Source organism: Hyla sarda, chromosome 11 (assembly GCF_029499605.1).
Source record: "Hyla sarda isolate aHylSar1 chromosome 11, aHylSar1.hap1, whole genome shotgun sequence".
Classification (NCBI taxonomy): Eukaryota; Metazoa; Chordata; class Amphibia; order Anura; family Hylidae; genus Hyla; species Hyla sarda.
In genome coordinates, this window is record NC_079199.1 from 104,095,301 (window position 1) to 104,117,020 (window position 21,720).

The window sequence follows — 21,720 nt, forward strand, 5'->3', positions numbered from 1 at the left end:
ACCCACCTGACCCCCTCGCCCCACCCCCCTGACCTGTTCGGCTTGGCAATCCGCCGCTCTGAGCATCCACACTGGGGGCCTGCGACTCGCCGAGTGCACTCGGACATCCCGGAGCAGCCTCAATGTCTGTGTACACTGTGATGTCTGAGTGCACTCGGCAACTCGCAGGCCCCCCTCAGAGCTGCAGATTGCTGGGGAGAGCTGGCCAGGGGGGCGGGGAGAGCAGGCCAGGGGATGGGGTGAGCAGTCTGGTGGGATTTCGGCTACAGCAGGAGGTACAATGTGGGTCAGGACATCGGCGGATCTGCAGCGTAAAACACTCTGCAGATCAGTTACGTGTGACCCTACCCTGAAAGGTCCTAAAGAGTTGGTCACCCAGCTTTCCTATGATTCAAAATGTCAAATCCTCCCCATTTCAGTAGCCGTAAGATGCCTTACTGACATAACCAGACCGGTTTGTGAGGGAAAGCTGGGTGACCACCACCTGTTTGACACACCGATTACTCCGGTCATGCTTATTCTGCGGTGCCGGATCTCTCTCTCTCTCTCCTCTGAGCCCTTACTTATAGACACTGATGTGGGGAGACACTGGGCGGTTCAGCCGGGTGTTCTTATCCCAGAATCGAGCCATCTCCTGCTGGGCCGACGTCCCCATGGGAACAGCACTGAGAAGAAAAAAATAAATAAATAAAAGAAGGCATTAGAATACTGCAGATGACATTGTGTCGAGTGTCAATAAAGATTAATGTATTCAAAAACTCTATAGGATGTAGGTGATCACAGCTGGGGAACAAACAAAGCAGGGACCTCCTATAGGGATCGCTATGACAACACATCAATGGATCCCTTATTGCTTAGATGAAGGTTCCTTATCTGTTGCAAACTACAACCCCCATCATGCCCTGACAGCCTTCGGCTGTCAGGGCATGATGGGAGTTGTAGTTTGCAACAGCTTTCTCCAACAAAGGATTAAAGGGGTACTCCCACCCTAGACATCTTATCCCCTATCCAAAGGATAAGGAATAAGATGTCTGATCGCAGGTGTCCCGCCGCTGGGGACCCCCGCATTATTGCATGCGGCACCCACGTGTTTTTTTTTTTTTCACCGGAACCGCTGGAGGGTCGTGACGCCCCCTCCCATAGACTCGCATTGAGGGGACAGGCATGACGTGACACGGGGGCGGAGTCCTGATATCACGGACTTCCGATCCCGTAGTCACAACTTTGACCGTCCAGCGTTTCCCTGTGAAAAAAACAGGTGGGTGCCGCATGCAATAATGCGGGGGTCCCCAGCGGCAGGACCCCCACAATCAGACATCTTATCCCCTATCCTTTGGATAGGGGATACGATGTCTAGGGTGGGAATACCCCTTTAAATCCACATCTCCTCTGTCGGAATTTGCCATATCGCCTGTTCTCACGTGCCTAGTGCTGGGGACAATGGCCGCCAGTTCTCTGCAGGGCGTCTGTGGGGGGGGGGGGGGGGGGGGGGTTCACTTACTTTTGGAGGCAGAAGGCCGGCCGGAGCTGGGAGTACAGGCACTGCCGCGTGGTGTGTCTGATATACAGGAGAGAGAAAAGAGAAGAGTCAGGATCATACATAAACAATGCTGAGGAACTCAATACATCAGGGGGCCTTAAAGGGCATTTCCACTTTTATTTAACGCCACCCAATAAATCACCAGAACAAGCCAGGACTCCACTGTATATGACCTGACCAGGGCAGGGGGGGAAAAAAAAAAATAATAACACGATGGTGAGCCCCTTTAAGTTGTACCTTGGCTATCCTACATTCACATGCCAGAACTTTATAGGTGACCTTTAACCTCCAGGTGACATACAGCCCTTCAGCAGCCTCTCAATGCCGTCCCTCCCATCACGTTACACCACGCACTGCCCCGACCCCCTCTACCGAGCACCCCACAGCCCACACCGAGTACGCAGCCCCTAATAAAAGTCACCTCAATAACAGAGCCGCCATCTTGCGCTTCACTGTCCGTGATGTCACAAACCCGTGACGCGCCGAACCGCTCATTAGCCTCGTCTCCCGCGCCCTGATTGGCGGGATGGAGGAAGGGGGCGTGGTTACTGACTGGATGGCTGGTCTGCAGGGAGGAGGTGAGTCACGTGACTTAAACGGGGAGGAAGGGAGGGATTGTTACCACGGTAACCAACTGCGCAGATAACTTTTTACGTCGGGCTTAGATACAACGCTCAAAAGATAAAGTATCACATGTGACAGGATTTAGATACAGTAGCACAGCATATTATAGCAGACATGATGGACTTAGATATACACGGCTCAGCAGACTGTATCCCACAGAACTGTCTTAGATACAGCAACTACGCATGCAATATCGCATATGTCAGGCTCAGATACAAAAGCTTAGCAGACAGTATCCCACATAACAAGCTTAGATACAGGGGCTCAGCAGACAGTGTGCAACATGACAGGATTAAATACACAGCTCAGCAGGTCGTAGCACACCTGATAGGGTTAGATACAGCTACTCAGCACATGGTATCCTATGTTGACAGTATCACACCTTATAGGATTTAGATACAGTCACTCAGAAGACAGTATCACACATGATATGATTAGATACAGTCACTTATCAGACAGTATCACACATGATAGGATTAGATACACAGCTCAGCAGACAGTATAACACATGATAGGATTAGATACACAGCTCAGCAGACAGTATCACACATGATAGGATTAGATACACAGCTCAGCAGACAGTATCACACATGATAGGATTAGATACACAGCTCAGCAGACAGTATCACACATGATAGGATTAGATACACAGCTCAGCAGACAGTATCACACATGATAGGATTAGATACACAGATCAGCAGACAGTATCACACATGATAGGATTAGATACAGAGCTCAGCAGACAGTATCACACATGATAGAATTAGATACACAGCTCAGCAAACAATATCACACATGATAGGATTAAATACACAGCCCAGCAGACAGTATCACACATGATAGGATTAGATACACAGCTCAGCAAACAGTATCACACATGATAGGATTAGATACACAGCTCAGCAGACAGTATCACACATGATAGACTTGGATACACAGCTCAATAGACAGTATCACACATGATAGACTTGGATACACTGTCTCCCCTTGTCTTTTCTCTACACTGGCAGGAGACAAACATCCCCTTATTAGAGCTGGTGTTAGTGCTGGTGCCTCCCCCCCTCTCCTGGGCACATATTAGAGCTGGTGTTAATGTTGGTGCCCCCCCTCCCAGGCACTTATTAGAGCTGGTGTTGGTGCCCCCCCTCCCGGGCACTTATTAGAGCTGGTGTTGGTGCCCCCCCTCCCGGGCACTTATTAGAGCTGGTGTTGGTGCCCCCCCTCCCGGGCACATATTAGAGCTGGTGTTAATGTTGGTGCCCCCCCTCCCGGGCACTTATTAGAGCTGGTGTTGGTGCCCCCCCTCCCGGGCACTTATTAGAGCTGGTGTTAATGTTGGTGCCCCCCCTCCCGGGCACTTATTAGAGCTGGTGTTGGTGCCCCCCCTCCCGGGCACATATTAGAGCTGGTGTTGGTGCCCCCCCTCCCAGGCACATTGCAGCCAGTCTTGGGCTCTGCACCCACTTTCCTGGGATTGGTCGGCCCTCGGGGTGAAGGTTTTCCGTCCCACCCTTTGGGGTTTTTAAGGCAGGGTCCTGCTCTCCCTCCCTGACTCCACAGCGGCCGGGATCTGAGGGTTTCGGGGGTTCTCCTATGACTCACACACTTTTAGACAATCAATGGAATCACTGACCTTCTCCCGGACACCATGCTGCCTGCTGGGCCTTGTAGTGCTCTCCGCTCTGAGTAAGTCTCTGCTCTTATATTGCTTATAGATTATATAGATGTGCAGGTGACCAGGGGGAGGTCTGAGGGATCTGAACAGGTGACGGGTCATAAATGTCCATTTCTCTTTGGTTGGACTGTCTGGGATTATAGCAGTGATCTGCAGTAGTCTATGGATATAACATCCAGGAGCGTTATAATATGTAACATCCAGGAATATTATAATATGTAACATCCAGGAGCGTTATAATATGTAACATCCAGGAGCGTTATAATATATAACATCCAGGATTATTATAATATATAACATCCAGGAGCGTTATAATATGTAACATCCAGGAGCGTTATAATATGTAACATCCAGGATTATTATAATATGTAACATCCAGGAGTGTTATAATATATAACATCCAGGATTATTATAATATGTAACATCCAGGAGTGTTATAATATATAACATCCAGGATTATTATAATATGTAACATCCAGGAGCGTTATAATATATAACATCCAGGTGCGTTATAATATATAACATCCAGGATTATTATAATATGTAACATCCAGGAGCGTTATAATATATAACATCCAGGAGCGTCATAATATATAACATCCAGGATTATTATAATATATAACATCCAGGAGCGTTATAATATGTAACATCCAGGAGCGTTATAATATGTAACATCCAGGAGCGTTATAATATGTAACATCCAGGAGCGTTATAATATATAACATCCAGGATTATTATAATATGTAACATCCAGGAGCGTTATAATATATAACATCCAGGATTATTATAATATGTAACATCCAGGAGCGTTATAATATATAACATCCAGGATTATTATAATATGTAACATCCAGGAGCGTTATAATATGTAACATCCAGGAGCGTTATAATATATAACATCCAGGATTATTATAATATGTAACATCCAGGAGCGTTATAATATGTAACATCCAGGAGCGTTATAATATATATAATAATATCCAGGAGTGTTATAATATGTAACATCCAGGATTATTATAATATATAACATCCAGGAGCGTTATAATATATATAATAATATCCAGGAGTGTTATAATATGTAACATCCAGGAGCGTTATAATATATATAATAATATCCAGGAGTGTTATAATATGTAACATCCAGGAGCGTTATAATATATATAATAATATCCAGGAGTGTTATAATATGTAACATCCAGGAGCGTTATAATATGTAACATCCAGGAGCGTTATAATATATATATAATAACATCCAGGAGCATTATAATATGTAACATCCAGGAGCGTTATAATATGTAACATCCAGGAGCGTTATAATATATATAATAACATCCAGGAGCGTTATAATATGTAACATCCAGGAGCGTTATAATATATATAATAACATCCAGGAGCGTTATAATATGTAACATCCAGGAGTTTTATAATATATATAATAACATCCAGGAGCGTTATAATATGTAACATCCAGGAGCGTTATAATACATATAATAACATCCAGGAGCGTTATAATATATAACATCCAGGAGCGTTATAATATGTAACATCCAGGAGCGTTATAATATGTAACATCCAGGAACGTTATAATATATATAATAACATCCAGGAGCGTTATAATATGTAACATCCAGGAGCGTTATAATATGTAACATCCAGGAGCGTTATAATATGTAACATCCAGGTGTGTTATAATATGTAACATCCAGGATTATTATAATATGTAACATCCAGGAGCGTTATAATATGTAACATCCAGGAGCGTTATAATATGTAACATCCAGGATTATTATAATATGTAACATCCAGGATTATTATAATATATAACATCCAGGAACGTTATAATATGTAACATCCAGGAACGTTATAATATGTAACATCCAGGATTATTATAATATGTAACATCCAGGAGCGTTATATGACATCCAGGAGTGTTATGATATATTATATTCAGCAGCGATATAATGTATAATATCCAGCAGGGTTATAATGTATATAATAATATCCAGCAGGGTTATAATGTATATAATATCCAGCAGGGTTATAATGTATAATATCCAGCAGGGTTATAATGTATAATATCCAGCAGGGTTATAATGTATAATATCCAGCAGTGTTATAATGTATATAATAATATCCAGCAGTGTTATAATGTAAATAATAACATCCAGCAGGGTTATAATGTATATAATAATATCCAGCAGGGTTATAATATATAATGTATATAATAATATCCAGCAGTGTTATAATGTAAATAATAACATCCAGCAGTGTTATAATGTATATAATAATATCCAGCAGGGTTATAATTTATATAATAACATCCAGCAGGGTTATAATGTATATAATAACATCCAGCAGGGTTATAATGTATATAATAATATCCAGCAGGGTTATAATGTATATAATAATATCCAGCAGGGTTATAATATATAATATCCAGCAGGGTTATAATGTATATAATAACATCCAGCAGGGTTATAATGTATATAATAATATCCAGCAGGGTTATAATGTATATAATAATATCCAGCAGGGTTATAATATATAATATCCAGCAGGGTTATAATGTATATAATATCCAGCAGTGTTATAATGTATAGAATATCATCCAGCAGGGTTATAATGTATATAATAATATCCAGCAGGGTTATAATATATAATATCCAGCAGGGTTATAATGTATATAATATCCAGCAGTGTTATAATGTATAGAATATCATCCAGCAGGGTTATAATGTATATAATAATATCCAGCAGGGTTATAATATATAATATCCAGCAGGGTTATAATGTATATAATATCATCCAGCAGTGTTATAATTTATATAATATCATCCAGCAGGGTTATAATGTATATAATAATATCCAGCAGGGTTATAATTTATATAATAACATCCAGCAGGGTTATAATGTATATAATAACATCCAGCAGGGTTATAATGTATATAATAATATCCAGCAGGGTTATAATGTATATAATAATATCCAGCAGGATTATAATTTATAATATCCAGCAGGGTTATAATGTATATAATATCCAGCAGTGTTATAATGTATAGAATATCATCCAGCAGGGTTATAATGTATATAATAATATCCAGCAGGGTTATAATATATAATATCCAGCAGGGTTATAATGTATATAATATCATCCAGTAGTGTTATAATTTATATAATATCATCCAGCAGGGTTATAATGTATAATATCCAGCAGTGTTATAATATATAATGTATATAATAATATCCAGCAGGGTTATAATGTATATAATATCCAGCAGGGTTATAATGTATATAATAATATCCAGCAGGGTTATAATGTATATAATAATATCCAGCAGGGTTATAATGTATATAATAATATCCAGCAGGGTTATAATATATAATGTATATAATAATATCCAGCAGGGTTATAATATATAATGTATATAATAATATCCAGCAGGGTTATAATATATAATGTATATAATAATATCCAGCAGGGTTATAATGTATATAATATCCAGCAGGGTTATAATATATAATGTATATAATAATATCCAGCAGGGTTATAATGTATATAATATCCAGCAGGGTTATAATATATAATGTATATAATAATATCCAGCAGGGTTATAATATATAATGTATATAATAATATCCAGCAGGGTTATAATGTATATAATAATATCCAGCAGGGTTATAATGTATATAATATCCAGCAGGGTTATAATATATAATGTATATAATAATATCCAGCAGGGTTATAATGTATATAATAATATCCAGCAGGGTTATAATATATAATGTATATAATAATATCCAGCAGGGTTATAATATATAATGTATATAATAATATCCAGCAGGGTTATAATGTATATAATATCCAGCAGGGTTATAATATATAATGTATATAATAATATCCAGCAGGGTTATAATGTATATAATATCCAGCAGGGTTATAATATATAATGTATATAATAATATCCAGCAGGGTTATAATATATAATGTATATAATATCCAGCAGGGTTATAATGTATATAATAATATCCAGCAGGGTTATAATGTATATAATATCCAGCAGGGTTATAATATATAATGTATATAATAATATCCAGCAGGGTTATAATGTATATAATAATATCCAGCAGGGTTATAATATATAATGTATATAATAATATCTAGTAGGGGTGTGAATCGCCAAGAATTTGGCGATTCGATTCGAATCGCGATACCAGTGTGGCGATTCGATATATCCCGATATATCGCGATACCGTCTAGGTGACGATACATCCCGATATATCGCCCACCTGGGAGCATTCATAGATCCCAATAGACGCCGCTGTCAGCTTTGACAGCGGCGATCTAGTACTCCGGTGCTCACTTTTCTCATGTTATCCCGTCCGGGCTGCAAAATAAAATAAAACGCACTTTATCTTACCTGCCAACGAGCCCGCGGAGCTCCGGTACAGTCCAGTACAGGTGTTGGGTCCCCGGGCTGTATTCTTCTTACTTCCTGTTAGTCCGGCACGTCACACGGAGCTTCAGCCTATCACCAGCGGAGGCGGGACATCGCTGCGGCCAGTGATAGGCTGAAGCTCCATGTGACGTGCCGGACTAACAGGAAGTAAGAAGAATACAGCCCGGGGACCGAACACCTGTACCGGAGCTCCGGGGGCTCGTTGGCAGGTAAGAGAAAGTGCGTTTTATTAAAAATTCCACATCCCTAAAAGAATCGATTCAAAAATATTTTGAATCGATTCTGTATCGGCAAATGAAAAATCGCGATTATCGCGAGAATCGATTTTTTCTTACATCCCTAATATCTAGCAGTGTTATAATATATAATGTATAGGCTACAGATGGTGATCTGTTCATCTATATCTATTCATGCGGCACCCAGTTTATCCCAGGGATGCGCCTGTCCTCTGCACATCGCCATCTGTAGCCTATTGTTCCCCTGAGGAGGCTGTGAAGGTCAAAACACGTTGGGTCGGCTAAGCCCCATGTAGTTTGGTTGATGATTTTCTCTTGTTTGTATCTCTCTGTTTCCTGCATATATGGGTGATGGGATCCATAGACCTTGTTTATAGAGACATTTTTGGATCCAGTCCCTCTGGAGGACTACATTACCAGGCGGTATATATGGTGACATCATTCCACATATTGATCTGCGCTATGTTTGTGTATAACGCAATGTATGTGACTTGTATAGCATCTACTTCAGGCGATTACAGCAGCCCCACTTATGGGGGACATAACACTTAGTGGTGCCCCTTGGGTCTAGGAGGGACAGGTTCCTGTGTGGGACCCCCATAGTGAACACCTTGGACCATCCATAACAAATCCATTTACAAATCTGTTTATCTTTCTGGCACCAGTACTCCACTGGAGTACCCCTTTAATTCTTCAAAACTGCAAGCGAAGATCCGATTTGCATAAAATACCACTAAAATGAACCAATATACAGTGGTCCCTCAACATATGATATTAATTGGTTCCAGGAGAACCATCATATGTTGAAACCATCATATGTCGAGTATATATGTCTATGTAGAAATGGTAATTGGTTCTGGGGCCTCGGAACCATTGTATGTTGAATACATATCTCTATGGGAAACTGCTAATTGGTTCTGGGATGACCATTGTATGTGGAGTGTATGGGGAGTGTTTAACAAACCAGGGTGCCTCCAGCTGTTGCACAACTACAACTCCCAGCATGCATGTACAGCCATTGACTGTCTGGGCATGCTGGGAGTTATAGTTTTGCAACAGCTGGAGGCACACTGATAGGGAAACATTGATGTATGGGGTGTATAGTGTGTATATGTATTGTATGTGATGTGTGACATTGTATACAGGACTGTACAGTTCTTTATATACCTTCAGGGGGGACAGAATGTCCTCCATTACCATCCTGCCGACTACAGCTCTATAGGAAAGGAAGGGGAGGGCAGCCAGCAGCTCATTGGATGCCTGCAGTAAGATGCTGCAGGCTATTGGCTATGGCTGCACTGGGGGGCGGGGCTTACACGGAGCTCACAGTGGAAGCCTGTATGAGTTATCAGGACAGCATGTGAGTGACAGGAGGCAGAACGGGGCACACGGGGACATTATACAACTATCTGTCACATGCTGAAGTTGTCAGCGCTGTCAGATAGCTGTTTGTACGATGGCCCCGACACACGGCAGCATCATATGTCGAGGCTGCCTTCAACATACGATGGGCTCTGAGAGGCCATCATATGTTGAAATGATCATATGTTGAGGCCATCATAAGTCGAGGGGTCACTGTATGTATATATATATATATATATATATATATATATACACACAAATAAACAAAAGCAAAAAGTATAATAATAATAAAAATAATAATAACAATAAATATAATACTACTAATAATAATGAATATAATAATAATAAAAATAATAATAATAAATATAAATATAATAATAATAAATAAATAAAATAATAACAATTCTTTATTTATATAGCACACACAGATTCCGCAGCGCTGTACACTCAAATTGGTCCCTGTCCCCATTCGGGCTCACAATCTAAACCTATCAATGTGCATAAATAACAAATAAAACAAGGAGCCTCACACTGTATGATAGTAGATTTAATAGAATAAGAATAATAAACACTAGACTACTTGTTGATGGTTTCCATATAGATTCAGTTTAGTACCCTCTGTATGTACAGCAGTGTTTTTCAAACAGTGGGCCACCAGCTGTTGCAAAACTACAACTCACAGCATGCCCGGACAGCCGTTGGCTGTCCGGGCATGCTGTGAGTTGTAGTTTTGCAACAGCTGGAGGCACACTGTTTAGAAAACACTGACGTACATGGACCCGTGTTACTTTCAGGCAATGGTCACACAATGGATTTTGAGACTCACACATCACGCTTATCACACATGATAGGATTAGATACACAGCCCAGTAGAAAGTATCACACATGATAGGATTAGATACAAAGCCCAGCAGACAGTATCACACATGATAGGATTAGATACACAGCTCAGCAGACTGTATTACACATGATAGGATTAGATACACAGCTCAGCAGACAGTATCACACATGATAGGATTAGATACACAGCTCAGCAGACAGTATCACACATGATAGGATTAGATACACAGCTCAGCAGACTGTATTACACATGATAGGATTAGATACACAGCCCAGCAGACAGTATCACACATGATAGGATTAGATACACAGCCCAGTAGAAAGTATCACACATGATAGGATTAGATACAAAGCCCAGCAGACAGTATCACACATGATAGGATTAGATACACAGCTCAGCAGACTGTATTACACATGATAGGATTAGATACACAGCTCAGCAGACAGTATCACACATGATAGGATTAGATACACAGCTCAGCAGACAGTATCACACATGATAGGATTAGATACACAGCTCAGCAGACTGTATTACACATGATAGGATTAGATACACAGCCCAGCAGACAGTATCACACATGATAGGATTAGATACACAGCCCAGTAGAAAGTATCACACATGATAGGATTAGATACAAAGCCCAGCAGACAGTATCACACATGATAGGATTAGATACACAGCTCAGCAGACTGTATTACACATGATAGGATTAGATACACAGCTCAGCAGAGAGTATCACACATGATATGATTAGATACACAGCTCAGCAGACAGTATCACACATGATAGGATTAAATACACAGATCAGCAGACAGTATCACACATGATAGGATTAGATACACAGCTCAGCAGATAGTATCACACATGATAGGATTAGATACACAGCTCAGCAGACTGTATTACACATGATAGGATTAGATACACAGCCCAGCAGACAGTATCACACATGATAGGATTAGATACACAGCTCAGCAGACAGTATCACATGTGATAGGATTAGATACAGTGTCTCAGCAGACAGTATCACACATGATAGGATTAGATACACAGCTCAGCAGACAATATCACACATGATAGGATTAGATACACAGCTCAGCAGACAGTATCACACATGATAGGATTAGATACACAGCCCAGAAGACAGTATCACACATGATAGGATTAGATACACAGCCCAGCAGACAGTATCACACATGATAGGATTAGATACACAGCTCAGCAGACTGTATTACACATGATAGGATTAGATACACAGCTCAGCAGAGAGTATCACACATGATAGGATTAGATACAAAGCCCATCAGACAGTATCACACATGATAGGATTAGATACACAGCTCAGAAGACAGTATCACACATGATATGATTAGATACACAGCTCAGCAGACAGTATCACACATGATAGGATTAAATACACAGCCCAGCAGACAGTATCACACATGATAGGATTAGATACACAGCCCAGAAGACAGTATCACACATGATAGGATTAGATACACAGCCCAGCAGACAGTATCACACATGATAGGATTAGATACAGCAGATCATTAGAGAGTATCACACATGATAGGATTAGATACACAGCCCAGCAGACAGTATCACACATCATAGGATAAGATACACAGCTCAGCAGACTGTATCACATGTGATAGAATTAGATATACAGCTCAGCAGACAGTATCGCATGTGATAGGTTTAGATACACAGCTCAGCAGACAGTATCACACATAATAGGATTAGATACACAGCTCAGCAGACAGTATCACACATGATAGGATTAAATACACAGCTCAGCAGACAGTATCACACATGATAGGATTAGATACACAGCTCAGCAGACAGTATCACACATTATAGGATTAGATACACAGCTCAGCAGACAATATCACACATGATAGGATTAGATACACAGCTCAGCAAACAGTATCACACATGATAGGATTAGATACACAGCTCAGCAGACAGTATCACATGTGATAGGATTAGATACAGTGTCTCAGCAGACAGTATCACACATGATAGGATTAGATACACAGCTCAGCAGACAATATCACACATGATAGGATTAGATACACAGCTCAGCAGACAGTATCACACATGATAGGATTAGATACACAGCCCAGAAGACAGTATCACACATGATAGGATTAGATACACAGCCCAGCAGACAGTATCACACATGATAGGATTAGATACAGAAGATCATTAGAGAGTATCACACATTATAGAATTAGATACACAGCTCAGCAGACAGTATCACACATGATAGGATTAGATACACAGCTCAGCAGAGAGTATCACACATGATAGGATTAGATACATAGCCTAGCAGACAGTATCACACAGGATATGATTAGATACACAGCTCAGCAGACAGTATCACACATGATAGGATTAGATACACAGCTCAGCAGACAGTATCACACATGATAGGATTAGATACACAGCCCAGTAGAAAGTATCACACATGATAGGATTAGATACAAAGCCCAGCAGACAGTATCACACATGATAGGATTAGATACACAGCTCAGAAGACTGTATTACACATGATAGGATTAGATACAAAGCCCATCAGACAGTATCACACATGATAGGATTAGATACACAGCTCAGCAGACAGTAGCACACATGATATGATTAGATACACATCTCAGCAGACAGTATCACACATGATAGGATTAGATACACAGCTCAGCAGACAGTATCACACATGATAGGATTAAATACACAGCCCAGCAGACAGTATCACACATGATAGGATTAGATACACAGCCCAGAAGACAGTATCACACATGATAGGATTAGATACACAGCCCAGCAGACAGTATCACACATGATAGGATTAAATACACAGCCCAGCAGACAGTATCACACATGATAGGATTAGATACACAGCTCAGCAGACAATATCACACATGATAGGATTAGATACACAGCTCAGCAGACAATATCACACATGATAGGATTAGATACACAGCTCAGCAAACAGTATCACACATGATAGGATTAGATACACAGTTCAGCAGACAGTATCACATGTGATAGGATTAGATACAGTGTCTCAGCAGACAGTATCACACATGATAGGATTAAATACACAGCCCAGCAGACATTATCACACATGATAGGATTAGATACACAGCCCAGAAGACAGTATCACACATGATAGGATTAGATACACAGCCCAGCAGACAGTATCACACATGATAGGATTAGATACAGCAGATCATTAGAGAGTATCACACATGATAGGATTAGATACACAGCTCAGCAGAGAGTATCACACATGATAGGATTAGATACATAGCCTAGCAGACAGTATCACACATGATATGATTAGATACACAGCTCAGCAGAGAGTATCACACATGATAGGATTAGATACATAGCCTAGCAGACAGTATCACACATGATAGGATTAGATACACAGCCCAGCAGACAGTATCACACATGATAGGATTAGATACACAGCCCAGCAGACAGTATCACACATAATAGGATTAGATACACAGCCCAGCAGACAGTATCACACATGATAGGATTAGATACACAGCTCAGCAGACTGTATTACACATGATAGGATGAGATACACAGCTCAGCAGACTGTATCACACATGATAGGATTAGATACAAAGCCCAGCAGACAGTATCACACATGATAGGATGAGATACACAGCTCAGCAGACAGTATCACACATGATAGGATTAGATACACAGCTTAGTAGACAGTATCACACATGATAGGATGAGATACACAGCTTAGTAGACAGTATCACACGATAGGATTAGATACACAGCTTAGCAGACAGTATCACACATGATAGGATTAGATACACAGCTCAGTAGACAGTATCACACATGATAGGATTAGATACACAGCTCAGCAGACTGTATTACACATGATAGGATTAGATACACAGCTCAGTAGACTGTATCACACATGATAGGATTAGATACACAGCTCAGTAGACAGTATCACACATGATAGGATTAGATACACAGCTCAGCAGACAGTATCACACATGATAGGATTAGATACACAGCTTAGTAGACAGTATCACACATGATAGGATGAGATACACAGCTTAGTAGACAGTATCACACATGATAGGATTAGATACACAGCTTAGTAGACAGTATCACACATGATAGGATTAGATACACAGCTTAGTAGACAGTATCACACGATAGGATTAGATACACAGCTCAGCAGACAGTATCACACATGATAGGATTAGATACACAGCTCAGTAGACAGTATCACACATGATAGGATTAGATACACAGCTCAGCAGACTGTATTACACATGATAGGATTAGATACACAGCTCAGTAGACTGTATCACACATGATAGGATTAGATACACAGCTCAGTAGACAGTATCACACATGATAGGATTAGATACACAGCTCAGCAGACAGTATCACACATGATGCCTGTTGGCTGTCTGGATATGCTGGAAGTTGTAGTTTTGCAACAGCTGGAGGCACCCTGTTTGAAAAACACTGACGACCATGGACCGGTGTCACTTTCCATGTTTTCACAATGGATTTTTTATTATTACTTTTGTTTTTTCTCCGCAGCCCTCGCCCCAACCCTGGCAATTGAAGTTTACACTGACCGAGAGGTTCACGGCACCGTGGGGTCCAAGGTCCACCTGTCCTGCACATTCTGGTCCAGCGAATGGATCTCAGACGACATCTCGGTGACCTGGCACTACCAGCCGGACAACAGCAGGGACACCTATTCGGTAAGACACCTATTCGGTAGGAGATGTAGTGATCATGGCTGCAGGACGACCCCTTTAGGCGACGCTCACATGGCGGAAATTCTGCTATTCCACTCAAAATATTCCGTATTGCAAACAGAATTCTGCAGAATTTTAGCAGTTTCACGGAATTTTAACAGAATTTTGGCAGAAATTCCGTGTGCTCGATACAGAATTCTGCCGAAATTCTGCGGAATCCCCGTTCAATTAATTGTGCAGTAAATTTTGCGGAATTTCCAAGCAGAATTTTTCCGGCGGATCTCTGCACGAAAAATTCCTCTGTGTGAACATTGCCTCACCCTAGTCCAGTGTTTCCCAACCAGGGGTGCCTCCAGCTGTTGCAAAACTACGACTCCCAGCCTGTTGAACTGTATAGTAGTATATAGTATAGGTCAGTGTTTCCCAACCAGGGTGCCTCCAGCTGTTGCAAAACTACAACTCCCAGCATGCCCGGACAGCCTTTGGCTGTCCGGGCACGCTGGGAGTTGTAGTTTTGCAACAGCTGGAGGCACCCTGGTTGGGAAACACTGCCCTAGTTTGTAATGGCTGAGAACAGGAGGCTGTATTAATTTGCACGGGATTAAAGGGGTACTCCGCCCTTAGACATTTTCTCCTCTATCCAAAGGATAGGGAATAAGATGTCTGATTGCAGAGGCTTCCGCCACTGGGGACCCCCGCAATCTCCCTGCTGCACCCGGCGTTCGTTTAGAGCGTGGGGTGCAGCGCCGGAGGCTTGTGATGCCATGGCCGCGCCCCACTCGTGACATCACAGCCACGCCCCGTCAATGCAAGTCTATGGGAGGGGGTGTGATGGCCGTCACGCCCCCTTCCATAGACTTGCATTGAGGGGCGTGGCCATGATGTCACGAGTGGGGCGTGGCCGTGATGTCACCAGCCTCTGCGAAGTTCGCTCCATGCACCGAATGTCTGGGGTGCCGCAGCCGAGATTGCAGGGGACCCCCGCGGTCAGACATATTATTCCCTATGTTTGGATAGGGGATTAGATGTCTAGGGGCGGGGTACCCCTTTAAGAGTAAGGCTAGCCTTGTGAGTGTGGTGTCCCTAAAAATCCAACGTGGTGACCTGGTGCCCTTTTATTTGGCAGATATTTCACTTCAGCAAGGGACAAGCCCATATAGACGACACAGGGATATTTAAGGATCGTATAGAGTGGGTAGGGTACCCCCGGAGTAAGGACGGCTCCATCATCCTCCACAATCTAGAATATTCCGACAACGGAACCTTCACCTGCGATGTCAAGAACCCACCGGATGTGGTTGGAAAGTCATCGTATGTTCACCTGCTGGTCTTTGAAAAAGGTGAGGATCCATTACTGCGGAGTCTGTATATTGGGGGACGATGTCTGTATGGAGGGTCTGTCCTGCCATAAACACACTGAGGCCCCATGAGAAGATCCACTAATATCATCTCTTCCCTCTCAGGCCCGGTCCGCGCTGGCCTGGTCCTGGGCATCATTATTGCGGCCGTCCTGGGGCTGGTGATAATCGTGGCAATCCTGGCGTACCTCATACGTTACTGCTGGCTGAGGAGACAGATCCGGGTACAGAGGGAGCTCAGGTAGGTGCAGGTGGTGACCGGAGCAGTGGGGGGGCGCTGTTACTTGCCCCAGGGCATTACCCTCCTCCGCCCATTGTCTCTATAGTCACCTCAATGTCTCTTTCTGTTTTCAGTGCCCTAGAAAGAGGGAAACTCCACAAACTATCCAAACTCTCCAAAAGTGCCAGACAGGTGAGTGAAGTGTGAACTGTGTCCTAGAAACCACCCTATATAATCCTGTGTCTTATCCTGTACTCCAGTCACCTCCAGATCTGCATTTTATCCTATACTCCAGTCACCTCCAGATCTGCATTATATCCTATACTCCAGTCACCTCCAGATCTGCATTATATCCTATACTCCAGTCACCTCCAGATCTGCATTATATCCTATACTCCAGTCACCTCCAGATCTGCATTATATCCTGTACTCCAATCACCTCCAGATCTGCATTATATCCTATACTCCAGTCACCTCCAGATCTACATTATATCCTATACTCCAGTCACCTCCAGATCTGCATTATATCCTGTACTCCAATCACCTCCAGATCTGCATTATATCCTGTACTCCAATCACCTCCAGATCTGCATTATATTCTGTACTCCAATCACCTCCAGATCTACATTATATCCTATACTCCAGTCACCTCCAGATCTGCATTATATCCTGTACTCCAATCACCTCCAGATCTGCATTATATTCTGTACTCCAATCACCTCCAGATCTACATTATATCCTATACTCCAGTCACCTCCAGATCTGCATTATATCCTATACTCCAGTCACCTCCAGATCTGCATTATATCCTGTACTCCAATCACCACCAGATCTACATTATATCCTATACTCCAGATCTACATTATATCCTATACTCCAATCACCACCAGATCTACATTATATCCTATACTCCAGTCACCTCCAGATCTGCATTATATCCTGTACTCCAATCACCACCAGATCTACATTATATCCTATACTCCAGATCTACATTATATCCTATACTCCAGTCACCTCCAGATCTACATTATATCCTATACTCCAGTCACCTCCAGATCTGCATTATATCCTATACTCCAGATCTACATTATATCCTATACTCCAATCACCACCAGATCTACATTATATCCTATACTCCAGTCACCTCCAGATCTGCATTATATCCTGTACTCCAATCACCACCAGATCTACATTATATCCTATACTCCAGATCTACATTATATCCTATACTCCAGTCACCTCCAGATCTACATTATATCCTATACTCCAGTCACCTCCAGATCTGCATTATATCCTATACTCCAGATCTACATTATATCCTATACTCCAATCACCACCAGATCTACATTATATCCTATACTCCAGTCACCTCCAGATCTGCATTATATCCTGTACTCCAATCACCACCAGATCTACATTATATCCTATACTCCAGATCTACATTATATCCTATACTCCAGTCACCTCCAGATCTACATTATATCCTATACTCCAGTCACCTCCAGATCTGCATTATATCCTGTACTCCAGTCACCTCCAGATCTACATTATATCCTATACTCCAGTCACCTCCAGATCTACATTATATCCTGTACTCCAATCACCTCCAGATCTGCATTATATCCTATACTCCAATCACCTCCAGATCTGCATTATATCCTATACTCCAGTCACCTCCAGATCTGCATTATATCCTGTACTCTAGTCCAGTGTTTCCCAATCAGGGTGCCTTCAGCTGATGCAAAACTACAACTTCCAGTATGCCAAAGGCTGTCCGGGCATACTGGGAGTTGTAGTTTTGCAACAGCTGGAGGCACCCTGGTTGGGAAACACTGCTCTAGTCACATCTAAAGCTGCATCGATGCCTGTATTCTGGTCAGATCAGGCTGAAGATGACTAAACCCAGTAACCCTTTCTCCGCCATCTTTGTGTCTTCCAGGCCCCGCTCCTCTCCATGTTAGACCAATCCAGAAGCTTCAAATCCAGCGATAAGAAACCCAAAGGGATCGGAGACTCCCGCAAAGACAGGAAATAGCAATTAGCAGGCAGGGAAGGTACACATAAGGCAGAGTCGGAGTCCCCCCGAAGCTCCAAGGTGGTCTACACCATCGAGATGGAGCTGCGGGGAGACGAGGACGGGGATCAGCCCCGCCGAGCCGCTGTAAAGTCTCCCAGCAAGAACAGCCTCAAAAACGCCTTAAAGAACTTAATCAAAAGTGACTCAGAGAAACACCCTTAATCCGTCCGAGAGCAGTGGGGCCCCGGGTGTGGACACTTCCACATTGGTCGGGTCACACCCAACACCCCCCCCCGGATCCCCACTGGTCTCGCACTGCGGCTAATGCCTTATCATAACATTTTGTGTAAATCGTAGACCATTGTGTATCGTACCTTTCCCTGCGGGAAACTAGCAAGAACTTTCTGAGAAACCAAGAATTACAGTAGGACTCCTCCAGGACACCGGGGGGCGCCATCTTTATCACTCTAGGGGTGGCTGCAATGCCATGTAATGCAAACTCTACCCAACCAGAGCAGCACTCGGTTATCAGCAGGATGCGGGGTAACCATGGTAGTCACCCACATCTGGGATTTGGGGTTCCTCCTGCTGGGACCTGTCTGGGGCCTCAGCCAATCAGGTGAGGCCTTATAACAAAGTCACCCTCGTGTACAAGTATCGCCCTTTCTGCCTCTCTCCAGGGCGATATTTCTACAGCTTTAACCCCTTAGCCACCTACCAATGTCTAAAGGGCTGTTAAGGCATTAATGGCTTCTTTTAACCCCAAAGCTGCTGCATCGGCCAACTGCAGCGTCCATTGTGGTTTAAAAGAAGATATTAATAACCGGTACCGTAAATCCCAGAATATAAGACACCCCATCCCCAGGGGCATCTGGTAGGGTGATAATACTGTAAATATTAGATATTATACCCAGCATTTGTCTTTACATCATGATATCGTAAATATCTGTATATACGACCAGCTTAGTTTATCAGCGGACATATACTTGACTATACCGTAAATACCAGTTTATAAGCCCAGCGTCATTCATCAACCTGAAGAGCTTCTATGAGGTGATGATGCTTAACTCCAGTGTTATATACCATAAATCCTAGAATATAAATCCTGCCTGAATACAGTAAATAACAGAATAGAAATCCTCCTTACCATGTAGTCTCAGATTGGCTGTTTATACTTAATCTTACCCTAATACCGTAAGTATCAGACTATAGAGCCAGCATGGTTCATCATGCTCCTGTGTGATACCTGTTACCATATATATGAGATTATAGGGCTATCAGGGTTAATCACACACTAGTGCAGTGGTCTCCAACCTGCGGACCTCCAGATATTGCAAAACTACAACTCCCAGCATGCCCGGACAGCCGACGGCTGTCCGGGCATGCTGGGAGTTGCAGTTTTGCAACATCTGGAGGTCCGTAGGTTTGAGACCACTGCGTTAGTGTGATACTTGTTACCGTAAATCTCAGACAAATCTCAGCAGTGCTCATTGTACATTTCACAGTGTGATACCTGTTACCGTAATTATCAGACTATAGGGTCATCAGGGTTCATCACATGCCAATCTGTTACCGTAATGATCAGACTATATGTCCAGCATTGCTCATTGCGCTCAGTACATCTGACAGTGTGATTGATACCTGTCACCGTAATTATCAGACTATAGGTTCATCACATGTCAGTGCGCTACCTGTTACCATAATTATCTGACTATATGTCCAGCATTGCTCACTCAGTACATCTGACAGTGTTATACCTGTTACCGTAATTATCAGACTACAGGGTCATCAGGTTTCATCACATGCCAACTTGTTACCGTAATTATCAGACTATAGGGTCATCCTCTTACTGTAATTATCAGACTATAGGGTCATCAGGGTTCATCACATGCCAACCTGTTACCGTAATTATCAGACTATAGGGTCATCCTCTTACTGTAATTATCAGACTATAGGGTCATCAGAGTTGATCACATGCCAGTGTGCTACCTGTTACCGTAATTATCAGACTGTAGGGTCATCAGGGTTCATCACATGCCAACCTGTTACCGTAATTATCAGACTATAGGGTCATCCTGTTACTGTAATTATCAGACTATAGGGTCATCAGGGTTCATCACATGCCAGTGTGCTGCCTGTTACCATAATTATCAGACTATATGTCCAGAATTGCTCATTGCGCTCAGTACATCCAACAGTGTGATACCTGTTACCATAATGATCAGATTATGGGGTCACAGTGTGATACCTGTTACCATAATGATCAGATTATGGGGTCACAGTGTGATACCTGTTACCATAATTATCAGACTAAAGGGTCATCAGGGTTCATCACATGCCAATGTGCTGTTACCATAATTATCAGACTATAGGGTCACAGTGTGCTGTTACCATAATTATCAGACTATAGGGTCATCAGGGTTCATCACACCGGATCTGTTACCGTAATGATCAGACTACGTGTCCAGCATTGCTCATTGCCTCCTCCCCAGGTGATACTACACACTGTGATCCTGATTCCTCCGACCTTCTTGAGTTCTCTGCAGGTCTCCAGTCTGGAGTTTAGCGTCACTGTCAGGATATTTCGTGTCTCGTCCTTCATTGTTCACGGTGCTGCATCATTCGCCATTTTTGTGGCG

The 21,720-nt window shown here is 42.3% G+C and overlaps 2 protein-coding genes across 2 annotated transcripts; one reads left to right on the forward strand and one right to left on the reverse strand.

The window, feature by feature from the left end:
• Positions 1-506: 506 nt before the first annotated feature.
• SDHC (succinate dehydrogenase complex subunit C) lies at positions 507-2,037 on the reverse strand. The gene is made up of 3 exons (XM_056545035.1): positions 1,962-2,037; positions 1,502-1,558; positions 507-665 (listed from the first exon to the last, which is right to left on the reverse strand). The coding sequence occupies exons 1-3, from the start codon at positions 2,033-2,035 to the stop codon at positions 560-562; spliced, it is 237 nt and encodes a 78-aa protein (XP_056401010.1). The 5' UTR covers positions 2,036-2,037; the 3' UTR covers positions 507-559.
• On the forward strand, positions 2,006-20,410 carry MPZ (myelin protein zero). Its single transcript, XM_056545034.1, is given in 6 exon segments — positions 2,006-2,118; positions 15,323-15,489; positions 16,613-16,826; positions 16,950-17,085; positions 17,199-17,256; positions 19,004-20,410. Coding segments are annotated over 6 exon segments (927 nt in total). The 5' UTR covers positions 2,006-2,066; the 3' UTR covers positions 19,304-20,410.
• The last annotated feature ends 1,310 nt before the right edge of the window (positions 20,411-21,720 follow it).